This window comes from Thermobia domestica, chromosome 10 (assembly GCF_964235325.1).
Source record: "Thermobia domestica chromosome 10, izTheDome1.hap1.1, whole genome shotgun sequence".
In the NCBI taxonomy this organism is placed as follows: Eukaryota; Metazoa; Arthropoda; class Insecta; order Zygentoma; family Lepismatidae; genus Thermobia; species Thermobia domestica.
Genome location: NC_137463.1, coordinates 29,851,263 through 29,873,240, shown reverse-complemented (window position 1 = coordinate 29,873,240; position 21,978 = coordinate 29,851,263). Strand labels below are relative to the sequence as shown.

General features: G+C 37.0%; 1 protein-coding gene across 2 annotated transcripts in view; it reads left to right on the top strand.

Annotated features, from left to right (window-relative positions):
- The window catches only part of Mgat4a (alpha-1,3-mannosyl-glycoprotein 4-beta-N-acetylglucosaminyltransferase a), a 726,029-nt gene that overhangs the window by 263,538 nt on the left and 440,513 nt on the right, over positions 1-21,978 (top strand). For both annotated transcript variants that reach the window (XM_081727920.1, XM_081727921.1), the window contains exon 2: positions 15,674-15,793. In XM_081727920.1, coding sequence (XP_081584046.1) covers positions 15,691-15,793 — 103 coding nt within the window. In that variant the 5' untranslated portion in view covers positions 15,674-15,690. The remainder of the gene's footprint in view (positions 1-15,673; positions 15,794-21,978) is intronic.

Below are 21,978 nucleotides of genomic sequence, written 5' to 3'. Positions count from 1 at the left end.
TATTCCCCGCTTAGATGTTACATCATGCCGCTGCGGGATGCCTGACATCTAACAGTCTTCCTTATATGACGTATGCTACTTACGTCAGCTGTATGTTATATACCTATACGTCCATCTGTATATGAGATCGGGACCGCCTCTATACATTTCTTTGTTTCATACGGAAAGTAAGTTTATTCGGAACACTTATGCGGAAAGTATTATAAAATATACGTTTTAATTTAGGCCTATACGTTTGCTGCAAGATGTTATCTATAGTAGTGGTGGGCACAAAAACCGGTTTTTCGGTTTTTGAAAATTTTCAAAAACCGGTTCCAGTTTTCACCGCACCGAAACCGGTTCCGGTTTTCTTCAAAACCGGTTCGGTTTTTCACCTGATCCGGTTTCGGTTTTCTTCAAAACCGATTCTGTTTTTTTTAATTTGTTCTATTTCTGACCAGAATGGTGTTTGGTTGTTCTCCGGAAACCAAATCCATTTCCACAGTAATAGCCTTATGTGTTTTCGAAAGGTTTTCACCGAAACCAGTTTCGGTGAAAACTGAACCGGTTTTGGAGAAAACCGAAACCAGTTGTGAAAAACCGAACCGGTTTTGGAAACCAAACCGGTTTTGGAGAAAACCGAAATTTCGGTTTTTCGGGTTTCGGTTTTTATAAAAACCGGTTTTTCCCATCCCTAATCTATAGTTGTACGTTGCAGAATTTACGCATGAAACCTACGATTTTACGTACGCCACATAAGTTTTATTTTTGCTCTGTGTAAAATCTCAAAAGCTGCTCATGGGGGAAAGGTGCTTCAATGGTAGAGCACTTGTCTCCGATTCTAAGGATTCTTGGTTTGATCTCAGACCAAGTGAGTCTGTGGTAAACAGCATCGTATCCATGGGTTTTATCGGTGATCTCTTACGTTCTCATTCCACCATTTATTTCATTGCCAGTAGCTTTCATTAATCATCCGTTTCCTTTAGCTAACCTTCGAGCGTAAAACGAGAAATTTCATTTCATTTCATTTCATTTCAAAGTCGCGTAGATCTGTCGTATCTATACGGATACTGTACGCGCCTTAAATGCGAGTCTCGGGTTCGATTTCCAGTGGAAGCTTATGTGATTCCGGTCTACGTCTTGTATAGCCTCTCGGGGACACGGTGGCTCAGTGGTAGAGCGTTCACTTCTGGTGCGTGGGGTCCGTGGTTCGATCCCAGCTTGCGTCAAGTGGAATTTCTGGTGGACAAACACCGTGTGCGTGGGTTTCCTCGGGGTTCTCCCGTTTCCTCCATTTTATTCATCCTACCATTTCATTCATTTCTCATCATCGCCGTCTCCTTTAGCCTAGCTAGCATAATCGTGGGACGTAAAACTGAAAGGTTTGACTTCTTTTCATTCCGTATAGTCTCTTTGCTAAATGGGACGATAAACTTCAGTTCAACATATCAAAGTTTTTCCTTTATTTGAAAAAACAAACATATAATCACAGAGATCGTGTTATTTATAAGCACATACAAATGTATTTACACAAAAATGAGACAGGAGCCAAGCAATAAAAAATGTTCACCGTCGCGACAGGTCGCGGAATGAGTGTTACATAGAAATGAAACTCTATTATGTGTAGCTACAGGTTAAAAGAGTAATACAGAAACAGGGTCTCACTCTTTTTTTTTAAAAATAAAAATCAAAACATCCAGATTACAAAAGCAAAAACATGTAATGGTTTATATTTTTAAAAATGTGAATATTACTGCATATATAATAGAGCTATATATTTTTTAAAAAAAAAAAAAGATAAAATAAAATAAAAATTCTTCTTGTGCAATTGTGTTCTCTGTGCTCATGATGGCCTCTGCTGTGCATCAATGATTATCTGTGAGAGAGAGGTCAAATAATTCTATAATCTCTCTCTCTCTCTAATATATATATATATATGCTTGGTTGGTGATGCGACTAGAACTGATGGGTCGATACCAACTCAATTGGCGTGAGCTGTGTGTGTGAACTCTCATTCCATTTTTAGAGCTGCAGTGTTTACTATTCTTGTTAGGTCTTTTGTCAATCTTCCCTCCCTCCCCCCTACTTCGTTTAATCTACTCTATCCCAATACGATCCAATGTTTGTTTTACTTTGTGTGTTCTTTGGTCCGCTGAGTTTGTTTAATTTCACCAGGATAAAAGTTTAAAAAAAAAGTAGTTCGTTTTATTATAATGAAAAGTTTTCTCTTTGAATTAAACAGATGTACCAATCGTGGTTGGTTTCTCTTGTATTCCAGTATTTTACATTCTTTTGTAGTTTAGTTTTGATGCTTGTAAAATTACCTACCACTTAATATACGTAGATCAGATACGTTAAGTGGCAAGTGTTGTTTGTAATTAAACGTGGTACTATTCTTTATGCTTCCTGTTTTGTTCTTTGAAATTTTCGTTGATTTCCCTATTACTAAGTCACTGGGCGCTGTTCATGATTATGCTTCGTAAATTAGCAGATAATGTATCTTTGGTTACTTCAAACAAAGTACAGAGTACAGTATTACTTGTGTAGACTGTAGCATCGTAATTACATGTATGCAAAATCTGAATTTCAGCTTTCATTTTGGGCCGCGGTGGCTCATTGGTAAAGTTGAGTTGAGTTGATTTTGGGCTTAACGTCCCGTTCAGCAGCGAGGCTATATGAGACGTGGACCTACTCATTAACTTAGAATCCGAAACACATGAGCTCCTGCCGGGAATCAAGCCCCGGGTCTCCCACGCCAAAAGCTCGGTGGTAGAGCGTTCACCTCTGGTGCTTGGAGTCTTTGGTTCGATCCCAGCTCGCGCCAAGTAAATTTTATGGTGGACAAACACCGTGTGAGTAGGTTTTCTTGCGGTTCTTCCGTTTCGTCCCACTTTCTTCATTCCACCATTTCACTCATTTCTCATCATCACCGTCTTCTTTAGCGTAGCCGGCATAACTCTGGGACGTAAAACTCAAAGATTTTATCATTGTTGTTTCTAGTTTTCATAAGTAAATGTTATAGATTCTTTTTTTCTCTCTGAAGCGTACTATTGGAATGTTTATTCACTCTTGGAATGTGTGAATATGTATATGTCCGACTTCTATATTGAGCCACAATATATACAGGATTTGTTCATAAAGTTTCAAGACTGATGTTTTCCTGAGTAGGGGCGCACGCGCATTCCCGTTCAACCGACAGGGTGTGGTAGTGGGGGGTGTCAACTAGCGGATCACACGCGCGTCAGTTGTCTCCAAAACGTTGGCGTGAAAAGATCGCTAGTGGAGTGAGTGCGTGTCATTGACCTCCGTCGAAAACTAATTGCTAAAGGATTGATCCACAAAGAGTTTGTTCCTGCTGGACAGTGTCACAAGTCAGTTTTACGCTGGAGTGCTCCGCCGTTTGAAGGATCTAGTCCACCGCGTCCGCCCAGAGATCAAAGACGATTGGGTTGTTCACCACGACAATGCGCCCTCTCACACCTCGTTTGCCGCCTCCGAAGTTTTGGCTAAGTTCAACGTGGCAACACTGCCACAAGCTCCTACAGCCCCGACCTCGCTCCCTGCGACTTTTTTTTTTTTTTTTTTATTCCGCCGGATTAAGAAAGTCCTGATAGGAAAGCAATTTGACACGATTCCAGCGGTCCAGACAGCCTCGACGAGGTCCCTTAACAGCCTTGCGCGCGAAGACTTCCAGGGAGCCTATGAACAATGGAAAAAACGCTGGCAGCGGTGTGTTGATGCCCAAGGGTCATATTTCGAAGAATTTTAGTTCGCTGTACGAAAATGTTTAGTACATTTTGTATTCTCAGAACAGTCTTGAAACTTTGTGAACACACCGTATATTAAATGTGGCATGTGTAACATTAGACCTAGAACCTTCAATTAATCACGATTTACATCCTATTGCCTCCAGCGAGCCAAAGGGTTTGAGGGATTAACTAGTAATAGAAACGAAAAGTATAGTTGAAAGAGAACAGTTTTACACAGAGCCGTGCCGTGGAAAATCAGCGCCCGGGGCGAGAGTATACGACGGCGCCCCCATACATATATTCCAAGCAATTTCCCCATCTTTTTTCCTGTTTTCTCCCGAATTTTTCGCCCCCCTTATTTCGGCGCCCGGGGCCGTCGCCCCCCACGGCACGGCCTTGGTTTTACAACTGAGATTTTTTGAGATTTAAAACATAAAACCTTAATTATAATCCCGAAGAGTATAATTGACCACAAAAGGTTCTTCTCGATATTCCATCTGTCAGCAGTTTACAGTAGTTACTAGAATGTCGAAATGAAAATAAAATGAAATATTTCAGTTTAACGTCTCACGATTATTTCCTTTAGGCTAAGGGAGACGACGGGTAAGAAAAGTGAATAATGATTAAATAATTGGTGGAATGAGAAAGTGGGAGGAAACCGAAGTATCCCGAGAAAACCCACGGACTTCGATTTTATCGATCACAAATTTACTTGGCTGGTGATCGAACCATGATTCCATGCACCGAGGGTAAGCACTCTACCACTGAAACCACGGTATGCCCCCTCTACAACGTCCAGAGAGTGAGTTAAGATAATGAACTTATTAATACTTAAAATCCATTACATTTACATTTAAGGGAATATTCCAGCAATTTATTGAAAAAAGAAAATTAATTACGAAAGAGGGCGTTAACTGTTGCGCTGTAAGGCAAGTATACTATAAACAAATGCGTGATGCGTACGTTAGTAGTCCCTTGACGGATTAGCATGACCTACATTATTACAAGGTAATTATGCTAATGGAAAATAGCAAACAGAAAAGAAACGATGCGCATACTCATTATAAATTAATTGAATAATGTCTGTAATGATTTTTATTTGGGATTTTCGTGTCTGTAATTTCTCGTTCGTTGTGTTCCTGAGTAAACAGATTTAGAAAGAAAAAAAAGGAAAAAAAAAAGAAAAATATACATATGGACACTGATGTAAGCACGGAAGGTTGAGAATGACCCATAGCGTGATATACAGTATATTAACCAGCAAGCTTCGTTCTATTCGCTTTGCGTGGATTACTTGAAGAAAATAAAATGCTATGTAAAAAAAAAAAAAAAAAAAAAAAAACCTCTAAAATAACCACAAAAGGGAATAATGAGGATCACGTAAAATTTCAACTTCGTCCGGTATATGGCAATTCACTCGAGGATGTTTACTGCCTTCTAGCGGCTCGACGTGAAACTTCTTGCATCCTACAGTTATACAACTTTGTTTCAATTGTAGAAAATGGAATATGGACTGCCATCATTAAAGTCACCGTCACCCGTAAAGATGCTAACGGAATTGACTCCGTTAACAAACTCAGCCGAGATAATCGCTCTTAGCTGTCTATTGGAAAAGAATATAATTCCAAAAGTCGCATTTGTACAAGGGTTATCGTATGTCGTAACGGATGTCACCGTGTCAGTTAATGTTAACGGATTAGCTCCATTAACGAACTTGATCTCAGATAAATTCGCTTTCGTACAAGAGTTACCGCATGAAGTAACGGATGAATGAAGTCTCCCTTACAGTTAATCTGTTTAACGGATTGACTCCGTTAACGAACTCGGGTGAGTTAATCGCTCTTAGCTGTCTATTGGAAAATAATATAATTCCAAAAGTCGCATTCGTAAAAGGGTTATCGTATGTCGTAACGAATGTCACCGTTACCAGTTAATGTTAACGGATTAGATCCATTAACGAACTTGATCTCAGATAAATTCGCTTTCGTACAAGAGTTATCGCATGAAGTAACGGATGAATGAAGTCTCCCTTACAGTTAATCTGTTTAACGGATTGACTCCGTTAACGAACTCGGGGGAGATAATCGCTCTTAGCTGTCTATTGGAAAATAATATAATTCCAAAAGTCGCATTCGTAAAAGGGTTATCGTATGTCGTAACGAATGTCACCGTTACCAGTTAATGTTAACGGATTAGATCCATTAACGAACTTGATCTCAGATAAATTCGCTTTCGTACAAGAGTTATCGCATGAAGTAACGGATGAATGAAGTCTCCCTTACAGTTAATCTGTTTAACGGATTGACTCCGTTAACGAACTCGGGCGAGATAATCGCTCTTAGCTGTCTATTGGAAAATAATATAATTCCAAAAGTCGCATTCGTAAAAGGGTTATCGTATGTCGTAACGAATGTCACCGTTACCAGTTAATGTTAACGGATTAGATCCATTAACGAACTTGATCTAAGATAAATTCGCTTTCGTACAAGAGTTATCGCATGAAGTAACGGATGAATGAAGTCTCCCTTACAGTTAATATGTTTAACGGATTGACTCCGTTAACGAACTCAGCCGAGATAATCGCTCTTAGCTGTCTATTGGAAAATAATATAATTCCAAAAGTCGCATTCGTAAAAGGGTTATCGTATGTCGTAACGGATGTCACCGTTACCAGTTAATGTTAACGGATTAGATCCATTAACGAACTTAATCTCAGATAAATTCGCTTTCGTACAAGAGTTATCGCATGAAGTAACGGATGAATGAAGTCTCCCTTACAGTTAATATGTTTAACGGATTGACTCCGTTAACGAACTCGGGCGAGATAATCGCTCTTAGCTGTCTATTGGAAAATAATATAATTCCAAAAGTCGCATTCGTAAAAGGGTTATCGTATGTCGTAACGGATGTCACCGTTACCAGTTAATGTTAACGGATTAACTCCATTAACGAACTTAACCTCAGATAAATTCGCTTTCGTACAAGAGTTATCGCATGAAGTAACGGTTGAATGAAGTCTCTGTTACAGTTAATATGTTTAAAAGATTGACTCCGTTAACGAACTCGGGCGAGATAATCGCTCTTAGCTGTCTATTGGAAAATAATATAATTCCAAAAGTCGCATTCGTACAAGAGTTATCGTATGTCGTAACGGATGTCACCGTTACCAGTTAATGTTAACGGATTAACTCCATTAACGAACTTGACCTCAGATAAATTCGCTTTCGTACAAGAGTTATCGCATGAAGTAACGGATGAATGAAGTCTCTGTTACAGTTAATATGTTTAAAAGATTGACTCCGTTAACGAACTCGGGCGAGATAATCGCTCTTAGCTGTCTATTGGAAAATAATATAATTCCAAAAGTCGCATTCGTAAAAGGGTTATCGTATGTCGTAACGGATGTCACCGTTACCAGTTAATGTTAACGGATTAGATCCATTAACGAACTTGATCTCAGATAAATTCGCTTTCGTACAAGAGTTATCGCATGAAGTAACGGATGAATGAAGTCTCCCTTACAGTTAATGTTTAACGGATTGACTCCGTTAACGAACTCGGGCGAGATAATCGCTCTTAGCTGTCTATTGGAAAATAATATAATTCCAAAAGTCGCATTCGTAAAAGGGTTATCGTATGTCGTAACGGATGTCACCGTTACCAGTTAATGTTAACGGATTAGATCCATTAACGAACTTGATCTCAGATAAATTCGCTTTCGTACAAGAGTTATCGCATGAAGTAACGGATGAATGAAGTCTCCCTTACAGTTAATATGTTTAACGGATTGACTCCGTTAACGAACTCGGGCGAGATAATCGCTCTTAGATGTCTATTGGAAAAGAATATAATTCCAAAAGTCGCATTCGTACAAGAGTTATCGTATGTCGTAACGGATGTCACCGTTACCAGTTAATGTTAACGGATTAGCTCCATTAACGAGTTTGACCTAACATAAATTCGCTTTCGTACATGAGTACGCATGAAGTAACGGATAAATGTAACTCAGAGTATAAATGTTACTTCATGCGATATGCATGAGACAGTATCGCATGAACTAACGGATGAATGTAAATCAGAGCATAAATTTTGAATATAAATTTGCAAAATCAAACGAGAAAAGCTGTTGGAGAATCGAGTCTAGACAAAAAAAAAAAAAAAAAAAAAAAAAAATATTTCTCGTCTCGCGGGCAATACTACTTTTCCTAGGCTGAGTTGAATTTACTTTGAGTTTAACGTCCCTTTCAGTAGCGAGGATATATGAAACAGGATCTACTGATTATCGTGGAATCCGAAGCACATGAGCTCCCGCCAAGATTCGAACGCGGATCTCCCACGCCAAAGGCGCGTACGCTAACCACTTTTCCACGAAGGAGCTCTTACTTTTCGTAGGTTTTCGTATTGTGATATACCATTCATGCTACCTGAATAACTCATGCGAATAACTTGACCTTTCTCATTTTGAAGTTATCAAAACAGAAAATCAATGTTACATTTACAATCACCGAGAAAGACATTTTGATTAATGTTGTTTGAGATACTTTATGCATATACAAGAAAGAAAATTAATATAGAAAAAATAGATTTTAAAAAAAATATTCGTCATTTCTGTCCCTCTCTTTCTTACTATTTGCTAAAATTATCACTCCTTCGCTTTCTTTTAATCTATTTCATTTTTCTCTCTTTATTAAAGTTTGTTTTCTTAGCTGATCACATCTTGTTTAAATATATATCTATCATTATCATTAGATCGCATGTCTTTCTCGTTTTACGAATCCAAAGGAGCTGAGTAAATTTACCTTCTGCGCTGTCAACGAATATCGTTGTAACGACCTTCATCGTTTTGGACCGTTGACTTTCATTACGTTCTCTCTCTCCCTCTGTTTGCTTTGTTTAGTTCCGGTGTCGTCCCGTCCGGCACAATTACATTAACCTAGAAAACGCCCTCGGCTAAGCGACTGGGTTCTCGGGTTTCATTTTAACTCATCGACGCTGACGGGACACGATAAAATAAAGAAGACACGATAATATAAAGTGAAGGAAAGAGGGCGACATATACGGGAAAGGCTATAAATGTATGGACATTCTTAAAAGCAGTTTTTCGATACCAAATTAACATCGGTGTTAATGTGGTATATAGAAGCTGTTAACCACGAACTGACTGGCTGGCTCCATCTCTTTTCAACAGTTGAAAGATTAAATGAAGCGGCCACTCTGGAAAATCAATGCGTAGGCGCTTCAGATTTACGCGATAAAGGGAGGGAAAGTTACATCAGTAAAGCGTGGGATGAACTATTCTATAAATTTAATAAAGTTAAGAGTTTCGGTTCTTTGTGTCTTGGTAATCAAATTTTCCTTCTAATTCGAGCTACCCAAACAAATTATCTAGTGTTATTGGCATTTAACAACAACAACAACAACAACAAGGTCAAAGACTAGACATATACCAATCGCTAAATCTTATTCAACTAAACAGAATGATATGATTGAGAGTAAAAGTTCTTTACTCACTTGAACAAAATGGTATGATTGATTGTAAAAGCTCTTACTCAATTGAACAGAATGATATGATTGTGTGTAAAAACTCTTATTCATTTAAACAAAATGATATGATTCAGTGTAAAAGCTCGTACTCATTTGAACAAAATTATATGATTGAGTGTAAGAGCTCTTATTCAACTGAACAGAATGATATGATTGAATGTAGATGAACATTATGATATGATTCAGTGTAAAATCTCGTACTCATTTGAACAAAATTATATGATTGAGTGTAAGAGTTCGTATTCAACTGAACAGAATGATATGATTGAGTGTAAATGAACATTACGATAAGATTCAGCGTAAAAGCTCTTATTCAATTGAACAGAAGGATATGATTGAGTGTAAGAGCTCTTATTCAACTGAACAGAATGATATGATTGAGTGTAAATGAACATTATAATAAGATTCAGTGTAAAAGCTCTTACTTATTTGAACAAAATGATATGAATGAGTGTAAGAGCTCTTAATCAACTGAACAGAATCATATAATTGAGTGTAAAAACTCTTATTCAACTAAACAGAATGATATGATTGAGTGTAAATGAACATTATGATAAGATTCAGCGTAAAAGCTCTTATTCAATTGAACAGAAGGATATGATTGAATGTATAAGCTTCTATTCAACTGAACAAAATTATAAGGTTCAGTGTAAAAGCTCTTATTCAATTGAACAAAATGGTATGATTGAGTGTAAAAAGCTCTTGCTCAATTGAACAAAATGGTATGATTCAGTGTAAAAGGTCCAGTAGTTTTCCAGAAAATTGAGAACGAATTTCTTTGTAAATCCCCCCAAAAAATTGTGCTGTACGAGAATCATTATTGAGGTAAGACTGATCTTGAATATACCCGCATTAAGTTTTTCATTATGACACTAGTGGGGCCGCGGTGGCTCAGTGGTAGAGCGTTCACCTCTGGTGCTTGGGGTCCCGGGTTCGATCCCAACTCCCGCCAAGTGAACTTTGTGGTGGACAAACACCGTGTGCGTGGGTTTTCTCGGGGTTCTCCCGTTTCCTCCCACTTTCTTCATTCCACCATTTCATTCATTACTCACCATCACCGTCTCCTTTAGCCTAACCGGCATAATCGTGGGACGTAAAACTCAAAGATTTCATTTCATTTAATTTTCATTATGACACTAGCAGTGGTGGAATGGGTCATGGGTCACCAGGTTACTTCGGACAAGAGATTGATCTGGGTCATCCGAGTTTGAGTCTCTCTTCTCAGACTCGTTGACCCAGGTACTTTCGGTGACCCAATGAACTAGAAGCAGCTCTGTAGCATTACTGCAGAATTTTTAGTCGATTAATGATTTTCACTGCTTTAGCTTGAACTTTCGTATGTTCGATTCTTAATCAAGATGCGACGTTTTGAATATTTCAAAAAATATATGTTTATACATCTTCCCATACGCGGTTTTTCAACATAACCTATCCAGAAAGTATTAACAAAACACTGTTTGGGCCCAACGGTATCTTTTATACGTATATTTTAAACGCCAAGTTTTACAGATCGATTAAACTTCGACAGTCATTTATAAGAGAAATATATTGCTTACATTTTCTCTGATTCTGACGTGTTTTAACTCTGATAAACCTTGCACTTATCTTTCAGTGCAATGGTTGACTTACACAGATGCCAGGAATTTGGAGTGCTAGTTCAGGGAAGGCAAAGCTTCTTTTTCTAGTTATTTGTGGTCGACATTTCTGATGAGTGTTCATAAAACCCTGTCCCGGAATACTTCCTTTGTTAGACCTTTCTCCTTGAACGCATTCTTAACTATGTCCATCCATTTTCTTGGTTTCCCTCTACCTCTCTTTCCATCTACTTACATTGCTGTCATTCTTGTGACGACATAGGCGTTTGTTGTTCTCATTAGATGGCTCTACCACTACAATCTTCTTAGATATCTCTAACACCATGCTTGTTCCGTTTACTCTCTCATTCTTCATTCTGTCTCCTCTTGTTATCCCACACATCCAGTGTAGCATTCTCATTTCGGTAACATTCAATCTTTTATCATGTGATTTTTTTCTTTATCCGTGGTTCTGCTCCGTAAATCATTGCTGAAAACTCTGAAGATCATTCCTTGCTTTTGTTCTCCGACTGTGGTCAATGAATGCCAAATTACAGGTCAAACCTTTTTTATGTTGCAATACTATAGCGCTTGATCAAACTTTTAAAGGTCCGCATCAGCATTGTCTTTTTGTGTTCCAATGGAGGACAAAATATTCTTTTCAGCTTCGATCAGGACCGATGGGTTTGGTTTCCTTGTGCTGTACTGTGCGTTGGAGGGATACAACCCACCCCACGTTGATCAAAAGGCATTCTCGTTCAACGCTGATTCCGAATAACATGGAGAAGAGGAATGAATTCTTTATCATTCAAATGTGATTAAAGTCGCAGAAGAAATATATCCTGTTCAGTTTCGCTTTAGAGGGTAACCAATCAGATTTTGGTTTTTGTCTCTGTCTTTTTTTCTTGATCTATTCCTGTTTCTTTATTTTGTGTACATTTCTTTCCTCCTTTTATTTGCTTATTTCTCTTCATATACTGTTCTCCTTTTTTCTTTGTACGACTCTCATTTTCTTCCCTTTGGTCAATCAGTCGTTTGTTTTTATAGGTGAGTTCTATGGTGCTTTGTTGCGTGTTCTTTCAAATCTTTAAGTCTCTATCAACTTTGGTAATTTCGATTAATTAATTTTAGTGAACGGTCTTATTTTTTATTGAAGTCTAGGGTCCCTTCTCAGTACCGAAATTATGTGAAATTATGTGTGTACGTTGATCTACAATTTAAGGAGGGATCCGAACTACCGTAATTCAGTTCAAATTTTAATGATCTTTTACCGGGAATCGAAGCCGGAACCAGATGCACCAACGATGAGCGTTCTAGCGACTAAACCGGTGGGCAGGAGGGTATTATTCTTATTCTTATTGTATATTCCGCAAACAGCTACGCCATTTCTTCAGTTTCTTCAAGAGCATAGAAGTTTGTTTGATATTATGTAATAGTGGCTCCGCATATCATAGTCGCTACCACTCTTGCCTTTGGTGCGAACGGTTCCGGGTTCGATTCCTGGTGAGGATACTCGGTCGAAAAAGTGTAAAAGGTTTTTGAGGCCAACCATCCTGAATAAGGTTTACCTCACTCACACCAGGCAAATGCCGAGATGGTATCTAACATACAGGTCTCAGGCCACTTTCTTCTTCCTCAAAACTTCTACCTCTCCAATTCCTCGGGTGATGTGATCGCTGACGGACGTCATCCCTTATACGTGACATGGTAACAACATGGCCATTGATGCCAAAAGCCCAGAAATTTAATTCCTAATCCTAATCTTGTTGGCCTAGAGAGACAAAAAGCTAGGACAAAAGTAATTAGTAACGAAGGAAGAAAACAGGGAACGATAACGGAAAAACATTTTTTCCTATAGAAGCCAATTAAGCGAAGTGATGTCGAAATATATCAATGATATGCGTTGCCATACGTATAATTATAGTATAAGTTTCCTACAATAATCTTGAAGTTTCATAAAATACGCTATTTTCTTCGAATACCAACCAATTCTAAATATTTAGATATTAAAACAGTGGTCATAGTCGAAGGTAACTTAATTTTAAAAAAGAGTATGCACTAGTTGCACTAGTTACTATACAAATCAATTGTTCGCAAAAGTGAAAATAGAATTTTGCAAAAGTTGAAATTTCAAAAAAAAAAAAAAGAAAAAGAAAAAAGAAAAGAAAAGAAAAAGAAAAAGAAAAAAGAAATATATAAATTCTTCCCGAACTTGCTGTAAGATTTCACACAAACATGTTCATCAGCCAGGCCACTCATTCTGCACTTCCATAGACACGTGCTTCCTCGAATTGCAATATCTCGAAGACTAATCATGCCTACGTGACGGGTCAAATGACTTACAGATGCTAAGAAGACGTCGCTACCTGCCATTTCAATGATCGGTTCGCACGTTATTGAACCAACTCCGGTCTTTTATTCAGTGGGCCATGTATATAATCAGCCTCACAGGAATCAACTACGAGCAAAGAATTTCTTGCATACCTAAACCTGCCAGATTTTCTTCGTGAGAATACGGGACACCTTCGATCGCCCCCGCCTCCCCCAAAAAAGAAAACTTTTCAACACATCCATTGAACTGTAGCTCTGGTTATGAACAACAATATAATAGGCCGTGATGGCTCAGTGGAAGAGCTTCCATCCTTGGTTCGATCCCAGCTCGCGCCAAGTGAGGCTTGTAGTAGACAAACACCATGTGCATCGCTGTTCTCCAGTTTCCTCCTGCTTTTTTCATTCATTTCTCATTATCACTGTCTCCTTTAATCTACACTGCATAACTATGGGACGTAAAACTTAAATATTTTATTTTATTTTTTCAACAATATATAGTAATAGGTTAAAGTTCCGTAAGTTCCAGTTACTTTTCTCTCTTTGTTCCCTGCAATTAATTGTACGGAGTGAAGATATTTACAATACAACTACAAAAGAATCGCCTTCAAAACTGAAAATGACGTCTTACATAAATGCTTTACGGAAAAACTATATGCAAATTATTTAAATCAGTGACACACTCTACCTTCAACATTCTTCGTGCATTTAGCAATATTTATTTACATGGCTGTATTTGCCAAAATTACGTTTGTCAGTTTAATCTGATGAAAAGCTGATTTTTCTCCTTGTGTCGTGAGTAATTCTCAGGACCAGATTTACATATTTCTAAGCCCTGGACCAAAGTACATTTCTGTGCCCCTAGCCTCTCAGACATTTTATAATTCTTGTTAACTTATCGAATGTCTTGCTGGAGAAAAAGTCACTCACCTTCTCTGTGCTTGTACATGTAGAAACACTCAAAGTGATCTTACTTTTTTTTTATGTTGGAGAGTGTCCGAGTTTCTTCTACCAATGGAAAATTCGCTATCAAGTCGGGTGATAACTTACTCGGAACTGATACATGCTACAACTTACTGTTCATTCATTAATTACAGGATTGCCAGCCAATGTCAGAATTTTTCATTTTTCATTTTTCGAATAAGCTGATATTGATAGTAGAAATGGAACGGAATTACAATACGGGACATTTGCCTGTCCCGACTAAATTTTCGGGGACGCGGGACACTCGGGCTGTAAATCGGGACTGTCCCTTTTTCTACGGGACGTATGGCAGGCTTATGCATAGCAAACGAGGGGAAAAATTTTTTTCAAGTTTAACCACTTTGCTCGAACTTTGGATTTAGAAAAAAAAATTCTTCGTCAATATAGAACAAATAAGAGATTTTATATAACAACTGCTACTTGATTTTTCTAGAAGTACGTGACTGCACGGCGCACTGACTCCCTTTGAATTTCAATTTAATAATAATAATAATAATAATAATAATAATAATAATAATAATAATAATAATAATAATAATAATAATAATAATAATAATAATAATAATGCGGAGGCACATCAGAAACTATGCTCATGACGTAGATCTATAATGGCTCCCACAGACTATCTAAAAAGACACAACAATGATGCAAAAAAAGATTCATCAATTTTTGGCACATAACATGGAATTGATTGCCGATACCAAGCATTACTACAAATGCCAATCAAGTCCAGTAGACTACTTGAAAACGGTAAATATAAACTCTACTGGGATCGAGAAATACGAACGGATGTCACTGTACCTGCAAACAGACCCGACATCACTATTATAAAAAAAATAAAAATAAAAAAAATAAAAAATAAAAAAAGACTAAGGAATAGCCCTCATAGATGTAGTAGTACCATTAACTCATAACACACGTACAACATTCACTACAAAAATAAGCAAATATAAAAGAGCTTGCAGACGAAATCAAGAAGTTATGGAAATGTCAGAAAGTCACAGTAAGACCAATCATTGTCTCAAGTACAGCAACTGTCCCTGAAAGTACTGTGACGCAACTGGAACAGATACAGATAAACGCAAAACATCTAACAAATACACAAAAATCAGTAAGTAATACTAGACGCCTGTCGTATGATCAGGAAGTTCTTTGCAGAAGAAGAACTCTTCAAATAATCTGCACTTGCCAGAGACGGCCATCAGATTACTAAGCTGAAATCCAATTAAACCGAGATACAGCAATAATAATAATAATAATAATAATAATAATAATAATAATAATAATAATAATAATAATAATTTGTGTTTCTGAGTGAAGAATCAAATCTACATCTGTAGTTTTAGTAAACACAATAATAAAGCATCTATTTATTTTAAATATCTATGTACTACATTTAAATTTCCTCATTCTATGAGGATATAAATAAACTTTCTGGTATTCTGTGAAGAAGTGCATTAATATATAATATTTGAATTAAAGTTATTCATTATTTTTTTCTCTTTTATGTTTTAGGTTCTTAGGCAGCGGCCATGGCGCTGAGCTTCACGCCTCTGCGTCGACGCCAGTGGCTGCTTATTCTATTGGCTGTGGTGTTTGTACCATGGAGTGTCCTTGTGCTTCTATCCGGACCAGGTAAGTCCCATCATTTATTTTTCATATTTCACAGTAGGCTACACATTACCACTAAAACTGACATTACACTTTTACAGTCTCGTTTTTGTTAAGGAAATATTCAGCGTATATGCGTGCTATTTCGATCGGTCCGATTTTCGATCCTGTGATGGTGTGAACAGCTCCATTTGTAAAATCTAAAAAGGAGCTAGGACATGGCCCAAACCAGCATCTCTATAAGACCATCGGATCCATGTTAGTTTCATAGCTCAGCTTGCTTTTTATGAAATACCTTTAGAGTTCGATTTTTTAATAGACAAAACTAGAAAAAGAGCAATAAATTGAGATTATTGAATCACGCCCTGCTTGCCGTGTTGATTTTCAACAAATGAAAGTAATAAAATAGTTTTAAAAAATCACTTTCTGTAGTAAATGCTAGAATATGGAATCATAGTAAAGTTAACTCAATAGACAGCGAGCAGGCAGCATACCTAACAGGAGTTAGACAAGAAATGAGATCGTTAGTTCAATCTTTTATGGGTGAATATTATGCTAAGAACTTGGGGGGGTTGAAGAATAATTTCTTCGTGCGTTAAATAGTTGCTCATCTAGAGACGCCCCAACCTGATTTAGGTCAATGCAAATCAGGTAGCAGGTCTAGTTGTATGATAGGCCAGCGTCGTCAGAAAAAAAAAAACAATCTTAATGGTTATTAATATGATACTTGTCAGAAGACAACAAAGAAAGCGAATGTTCGATTACATAAAGGTCGAATTAATTGAAGGAATCGAAGAATCTTCGATCGTATCAAGTGCATGTAAAGAATTAATTTTTTTTAAAAATATCTTCGATCATATAAACTGCATGAACCCATGAATTCAAGGTATCAAATAAACCTTTTATCGTATAAAGTGTACATAGTTTACGAATTGAAGGAATCAAAGAAAACTTCGATCATATACAGTGTATGAAATTTACGGATTTAAGGAACCGAAGGAAACCTTATATAAAGTTTATATGGTGTAAAAATTTATCAAATTGAAGAAACAGTTTGTGATATGAAGTACATAGAATGTATAAATTGAAGGCATCGAAGAGACCTTTGATCATATAAAGTGCATGGATCCCATGAATTGAAGGAATTATAAAACCTTCGATTCTATAAGGCAGGGACATGTAACATATGAATTGAAGGGATCAAGGAAATCATTGATCATATAAAGTGCATGGAAAGCATGAATTCATATGTCCTTGAAGGAATCCAAGAAACTTTCGATCATATGTATAAAGTGCATAATGCATAGATAGATGAAATCGAAGAAATCTTCGATCATACAAAGTGCATGTAAATGCATGAATTGAAGAAATCGAAGAAACTTTTGATTATGATCATATAAAGTGCATATGATAATGGGTGAATTGAAGCAATCGAAAAAATCTTTGATCATATAAAGTGCATGTAATGCATGAATAAAAGTAATCGAAGAAACTTTCGATCATCAATGCGTGTAATGCATGAAGTGAAGAAATCGAATAAACCTTTGATTATATAAAGTACTTGTAATTGTTAAATTAAAGGTATCTAAGAAGGAAAAGAGAGTGCGTCATGGCCAATACCAAGTTTGTGAACATCTATGATTGGCATAGAAGATATATATGTCTATAAATAAGTCAATTCTAAATACGACCATTGTAAAATGCATGTAAGTTATTAATAAATCTATTAGATATCAAGGCTGATATGTTAATCACTTCATTAATGACATAAATGGGTACGCAGAAAGGACCAGCCCACTTTGAGAAGTAACAGAGAAAATCATGCTTGATGTACCAGAAGGAGTTAAGCCTTTAAAGACCATCCATAAAAATACTCTAAAGAACTTTTGGTGTATTTCTAATTAAGATGAGACTAAGAACACTTTTGCTTTTATATGTAGTCTCTCTTACTCTAGGTAGGAGTTAGTTGAATTTCTATATAACAGATGGCAGCAGTAATCAGTACTGCAACATGGTTTCACCGTGTAATCAGCGGGAGACAAGAGAGGAAACCTTTTAAAAGGATGTTTTCATGGCGTATCCACTGGTACACAAAGGGTTAAGAAAATTATGGTGAGGAGGAGAGTGGAAACACAAATGTAATAGTTAAACAAAGATTCGTACTGATTCACTGATCACAAGAAGAAGCAGGACAGAAATAGAGCTAAGGTAATCTTTCCCTTCTTTCCTTCGTCTCCTTTTTTCCCTCCTCCTCTCTCTCTTTCTTTTGTGGTCGCAGAGTGGGGAACAAACTGATTTTTCTTGCATTTCATATACTTGAACAGCGGCTGAGAATAAGATAGAAAAAGTTATGTAGTCACTCTATTACCGAAGTCACAACCTTATTAATAGATAAACAAATATAAAATAAACAAAAGTAGCTATATGCAAATAGGTAGATTCTAATAACAAAGATTAAGCAAATGGTATACGGCGGCCTCTACTATAGCCCTGGTAATTTGATGTACGTATAAGGCATGATTTCGCCTACTAGGCAACGTCAACAGTGAAACAGCAGTTATTAGACTGCCGAAAATTCCAATGTTGCCGAAATCCACAATCTCCTGAAAACGTGGTATAAAGTTAAGAAAATTGACGAAATTGTGAACTCTGAACCACAGCATACGATCGCATATTCAAAAAATTTATGGAGCAATTCGATGAGATAAGTTGACGAACGGCTACTTTCAACAAGTTGGTACATAATATGTCAAATCTTCAATGCTTCCATGCTGCTTATAACCAACGTCTTTGCAAGGAGCATAATTTCAAAGAACCTATGGCCTCTCGTATCACCCGATCTAACCTTGCCTTACGTGCAAAGCGACCTGAAGCTAAGAATCTTCCAGGAATACTGAATGGACCGCTGAAACTATTAGCAATAAAGTTAACCACATTACTGTTCATACATTGGATTAAACATTACAGAAATGACAAGTTAATAAGATGGTAATTACTTATATGAATCACCCTGTATATGGTGAAGCTATTGTTCACACATTCTTTAAATCAATTGCAGTTAAGAACAGTACTGACGTGCGTCTAATAGAAGCAACAATTTGGCATAATTTTCTGAAGGGCTCGAAAGGGTTAATCGTACTGGTAGATCTTGAAAAGTCTTTAAAAAGAATAACTTATGCACATTATAATTAGTTATCCCGTGTATATCCGTTTAGATGCAATAAAACTTGTCTAAATATGATAAACACATAAGAAAACCATCATCATCCAAACTGATAAGGCACATGACATTTAAGTTAATTCTCTTCACGATGTGCTTTCATGGTGCAATATCTTTTTAAGCTTTATGCTTGCATAATCTTTTTCACAGTTGTATCTATTCTCTCGTTCCTTTCCCTTTTGTGTGTTTTGCTCTCAATGACCTTCATACTAATTACTTACAACGTGTTCGCTTGTTTTATGCTGTTTCACTTAACTACTTCCGTATAGTTTTCTGCATCCAGCATCCGATAGTAGCTTGCAGTTAGCTGTACAGACGTTCTCTTGCCCCCCAGAAAGACTGTTTTATTTACTTCTTTTTTCGAGTGAAATTAAAAGGTAACGTCATTTTGAACCTGGACGCTTGTTTGTACTTTACACCGTTAAAGAAACCTAAGGTAACATAATCATTCTGAAAACTGCAATAACCAGAGAAAGGTATTAAGTTTTAAATATTTTATTCTTAACTAGCTAAATCTGCGCTCTCTACACAGCGCATCATTCACATATGAGCATGAATCTCCTTGTCATTCCTCACAACATCTGTACATGTCCTCTTACAGACACAAGTGAAAGACGTCTTGATAAAAATCGGCAAGGGATACTATAAAGGGAAGATTTTTTCGATTATTTTTTCAATATCTCGCACCGTTTGCAAGATTTGAGCCTACATCTTGTTGGAGTTTCTAATTCATGTATGATCAGTGTTTTCTTTCTTCTTGCATGCATATGTAATAAGCAAATACATTACACACATAATTAATTATAATGTCAGTGATATATGTTCATTGGGCAAAACACACCAAACAATAAAGATTCATCTTACAAGGCGAGGTACCTCGTTGTAACACACCGATGTTGATAAGATGGTACAGAAATAGATAACATCGAAAGAGAAGCGACGCAAGGCAATGAGCCGGAAATGGACCTATTACGTGTACAACATTGTTACAATGTGTTACGGAAATGAGCGAAAAGAGTGGTAAGGTGCAAGAAGAAAGAGGAAAAGAAAACAGAAAGTACGTGTTTTTACTTTTGATGCACACGTCGCCCGTATACGAAAGAGACGCAGATTCATCTCAAATCACGAAGATGAAAGAACACACAGGATGGATGCAAACGCCGTTCGTATAGACAGCCAGCGAGACACTACTACGCAGTGGGTTGCATATATCGCGTAATGTGAACAAAAATGTATAGCACAGTAGAATGTAATATTAAGTGGTCCACATACGTAAGATAAACAGCAACAGTAATATCTGTACCACGCATACGTATCAACATCACATCATTACGAAAATACGCGTATAACATGACAGCAATAGTAACATTTTTGTTATTACTGCCTACACACATTTTCGTTTTCAACATCCATCTAATCGTTGTTCCCATTACGCGATACATGCAACCCACTGCGTAGTAGTGTCTCGCTGGCTGTCTATACGAACGGCGTTTGCATTCTTCTTGTGTGTTCTCTCATCTTCGTGATTTGAGATGAACCTGTCTCTCTTTCGCATACGGGCGACGTATGCACCCAAAGCAAAAACACGTATTTTCTGTTTTCTTTTCGTCTTTCTTCTTGCTCCTTACCACCCATTTCTCTCATTTCCGTAACACATTGTAACTATGTTGTACACGTGATTGGTCCCTTAGCAGATGCTCTGGTTTCTTCGCATGAGTGTGTTCTAGCCCATTGCTTTGCGTCGACTATGGGTAGTATTTCGTACATTTAACCTTTTCCAGTATCTCTTCTCGTTCTTGTTATATTCCGCATAATCTCATTCTGACCCCATTTGACCCTTTCAATGCGCTTGTTGGCCGATATAAAAATACATGTCGCTTCTTTTTCGATGTTCTCTATGTCTGTGCAATCTTATCAAAATCGGCGTGTTACACCGGGGTACCCTGCCTTGTTAGACTGGATAAATAATTATCCTTCGTTTTTCATTATCATTTGGCCATGAAAGAAACGCCGGAGAGAGATACTAACCCCGTATACAAATGTGTGGTGTTGGAATGTATAACTCGTAGAATATGATGCATTACTTTTTAAAATTTCAATACTTTCAGCGTACCCCTAAAAAATGTAATAAAGAAATAACAGCCATTTAAAAAATATATATTCAATTAAAACTGAACAATCTACACAAAATTTGCAATTGATCAGTGAAAACTAGCTCTTTCTAGAGTTTGTGGTTTCCGAGATATCATTGTCAAAATAATTGACCATAAACATAGAGAATTTTCTTAACCACAAACATATAAACCAGCATTTTAATATATAACTAGCTGAACCTGCATCATCTACACAGCGCATCATTCACATATGAGCATGAATCTCCTAGACATTCCTCACAACATCTGTACATGTCCCTTTACAGACACAAGTGAAAGACGACTTGATAAAAAAAAATCGACAAGGAATATCACAAAGGGGAGATTTTTTCGATTATTTTTTTTTCAATATCTTTCACCGTTTGCAAAATTTAAGCCTACTTCCGGTTAAAGTTTCTAATGCATGTATGATCAGTGTTTTCTTTCTTCGTGCATGCAGTATGTAATAAACAAATTTACTGCATATACAATTAATTATAATGTCAGTTATATATGGTGTTCATTGGGCAAAACACTCCAAAAATATTCATCTTAGACTGGAGGATTGGTTATCCTTCCTTTTTCAGTAGTATTTGGCCAGGAAACAAACGCATGAGACATATTCAACCCGTGTGGTGTTGGAATGTATAATGCGTAGGATATGATGCTTTAGTTTTTTTTTTTTTTTTAATTTCAACACTTCCAATATACCCGTAAAAATGTAATAAAGAAATAATGGCCATGTTTTTTTTAAAAAAAAAATATTCAATTAGAACTGGACAATATTTGCAAAATTTGCAATCGATCAGTGAAAACGTCATCTTTCTAGAGTATGTAGTTTCCGAGATCTCATTGTG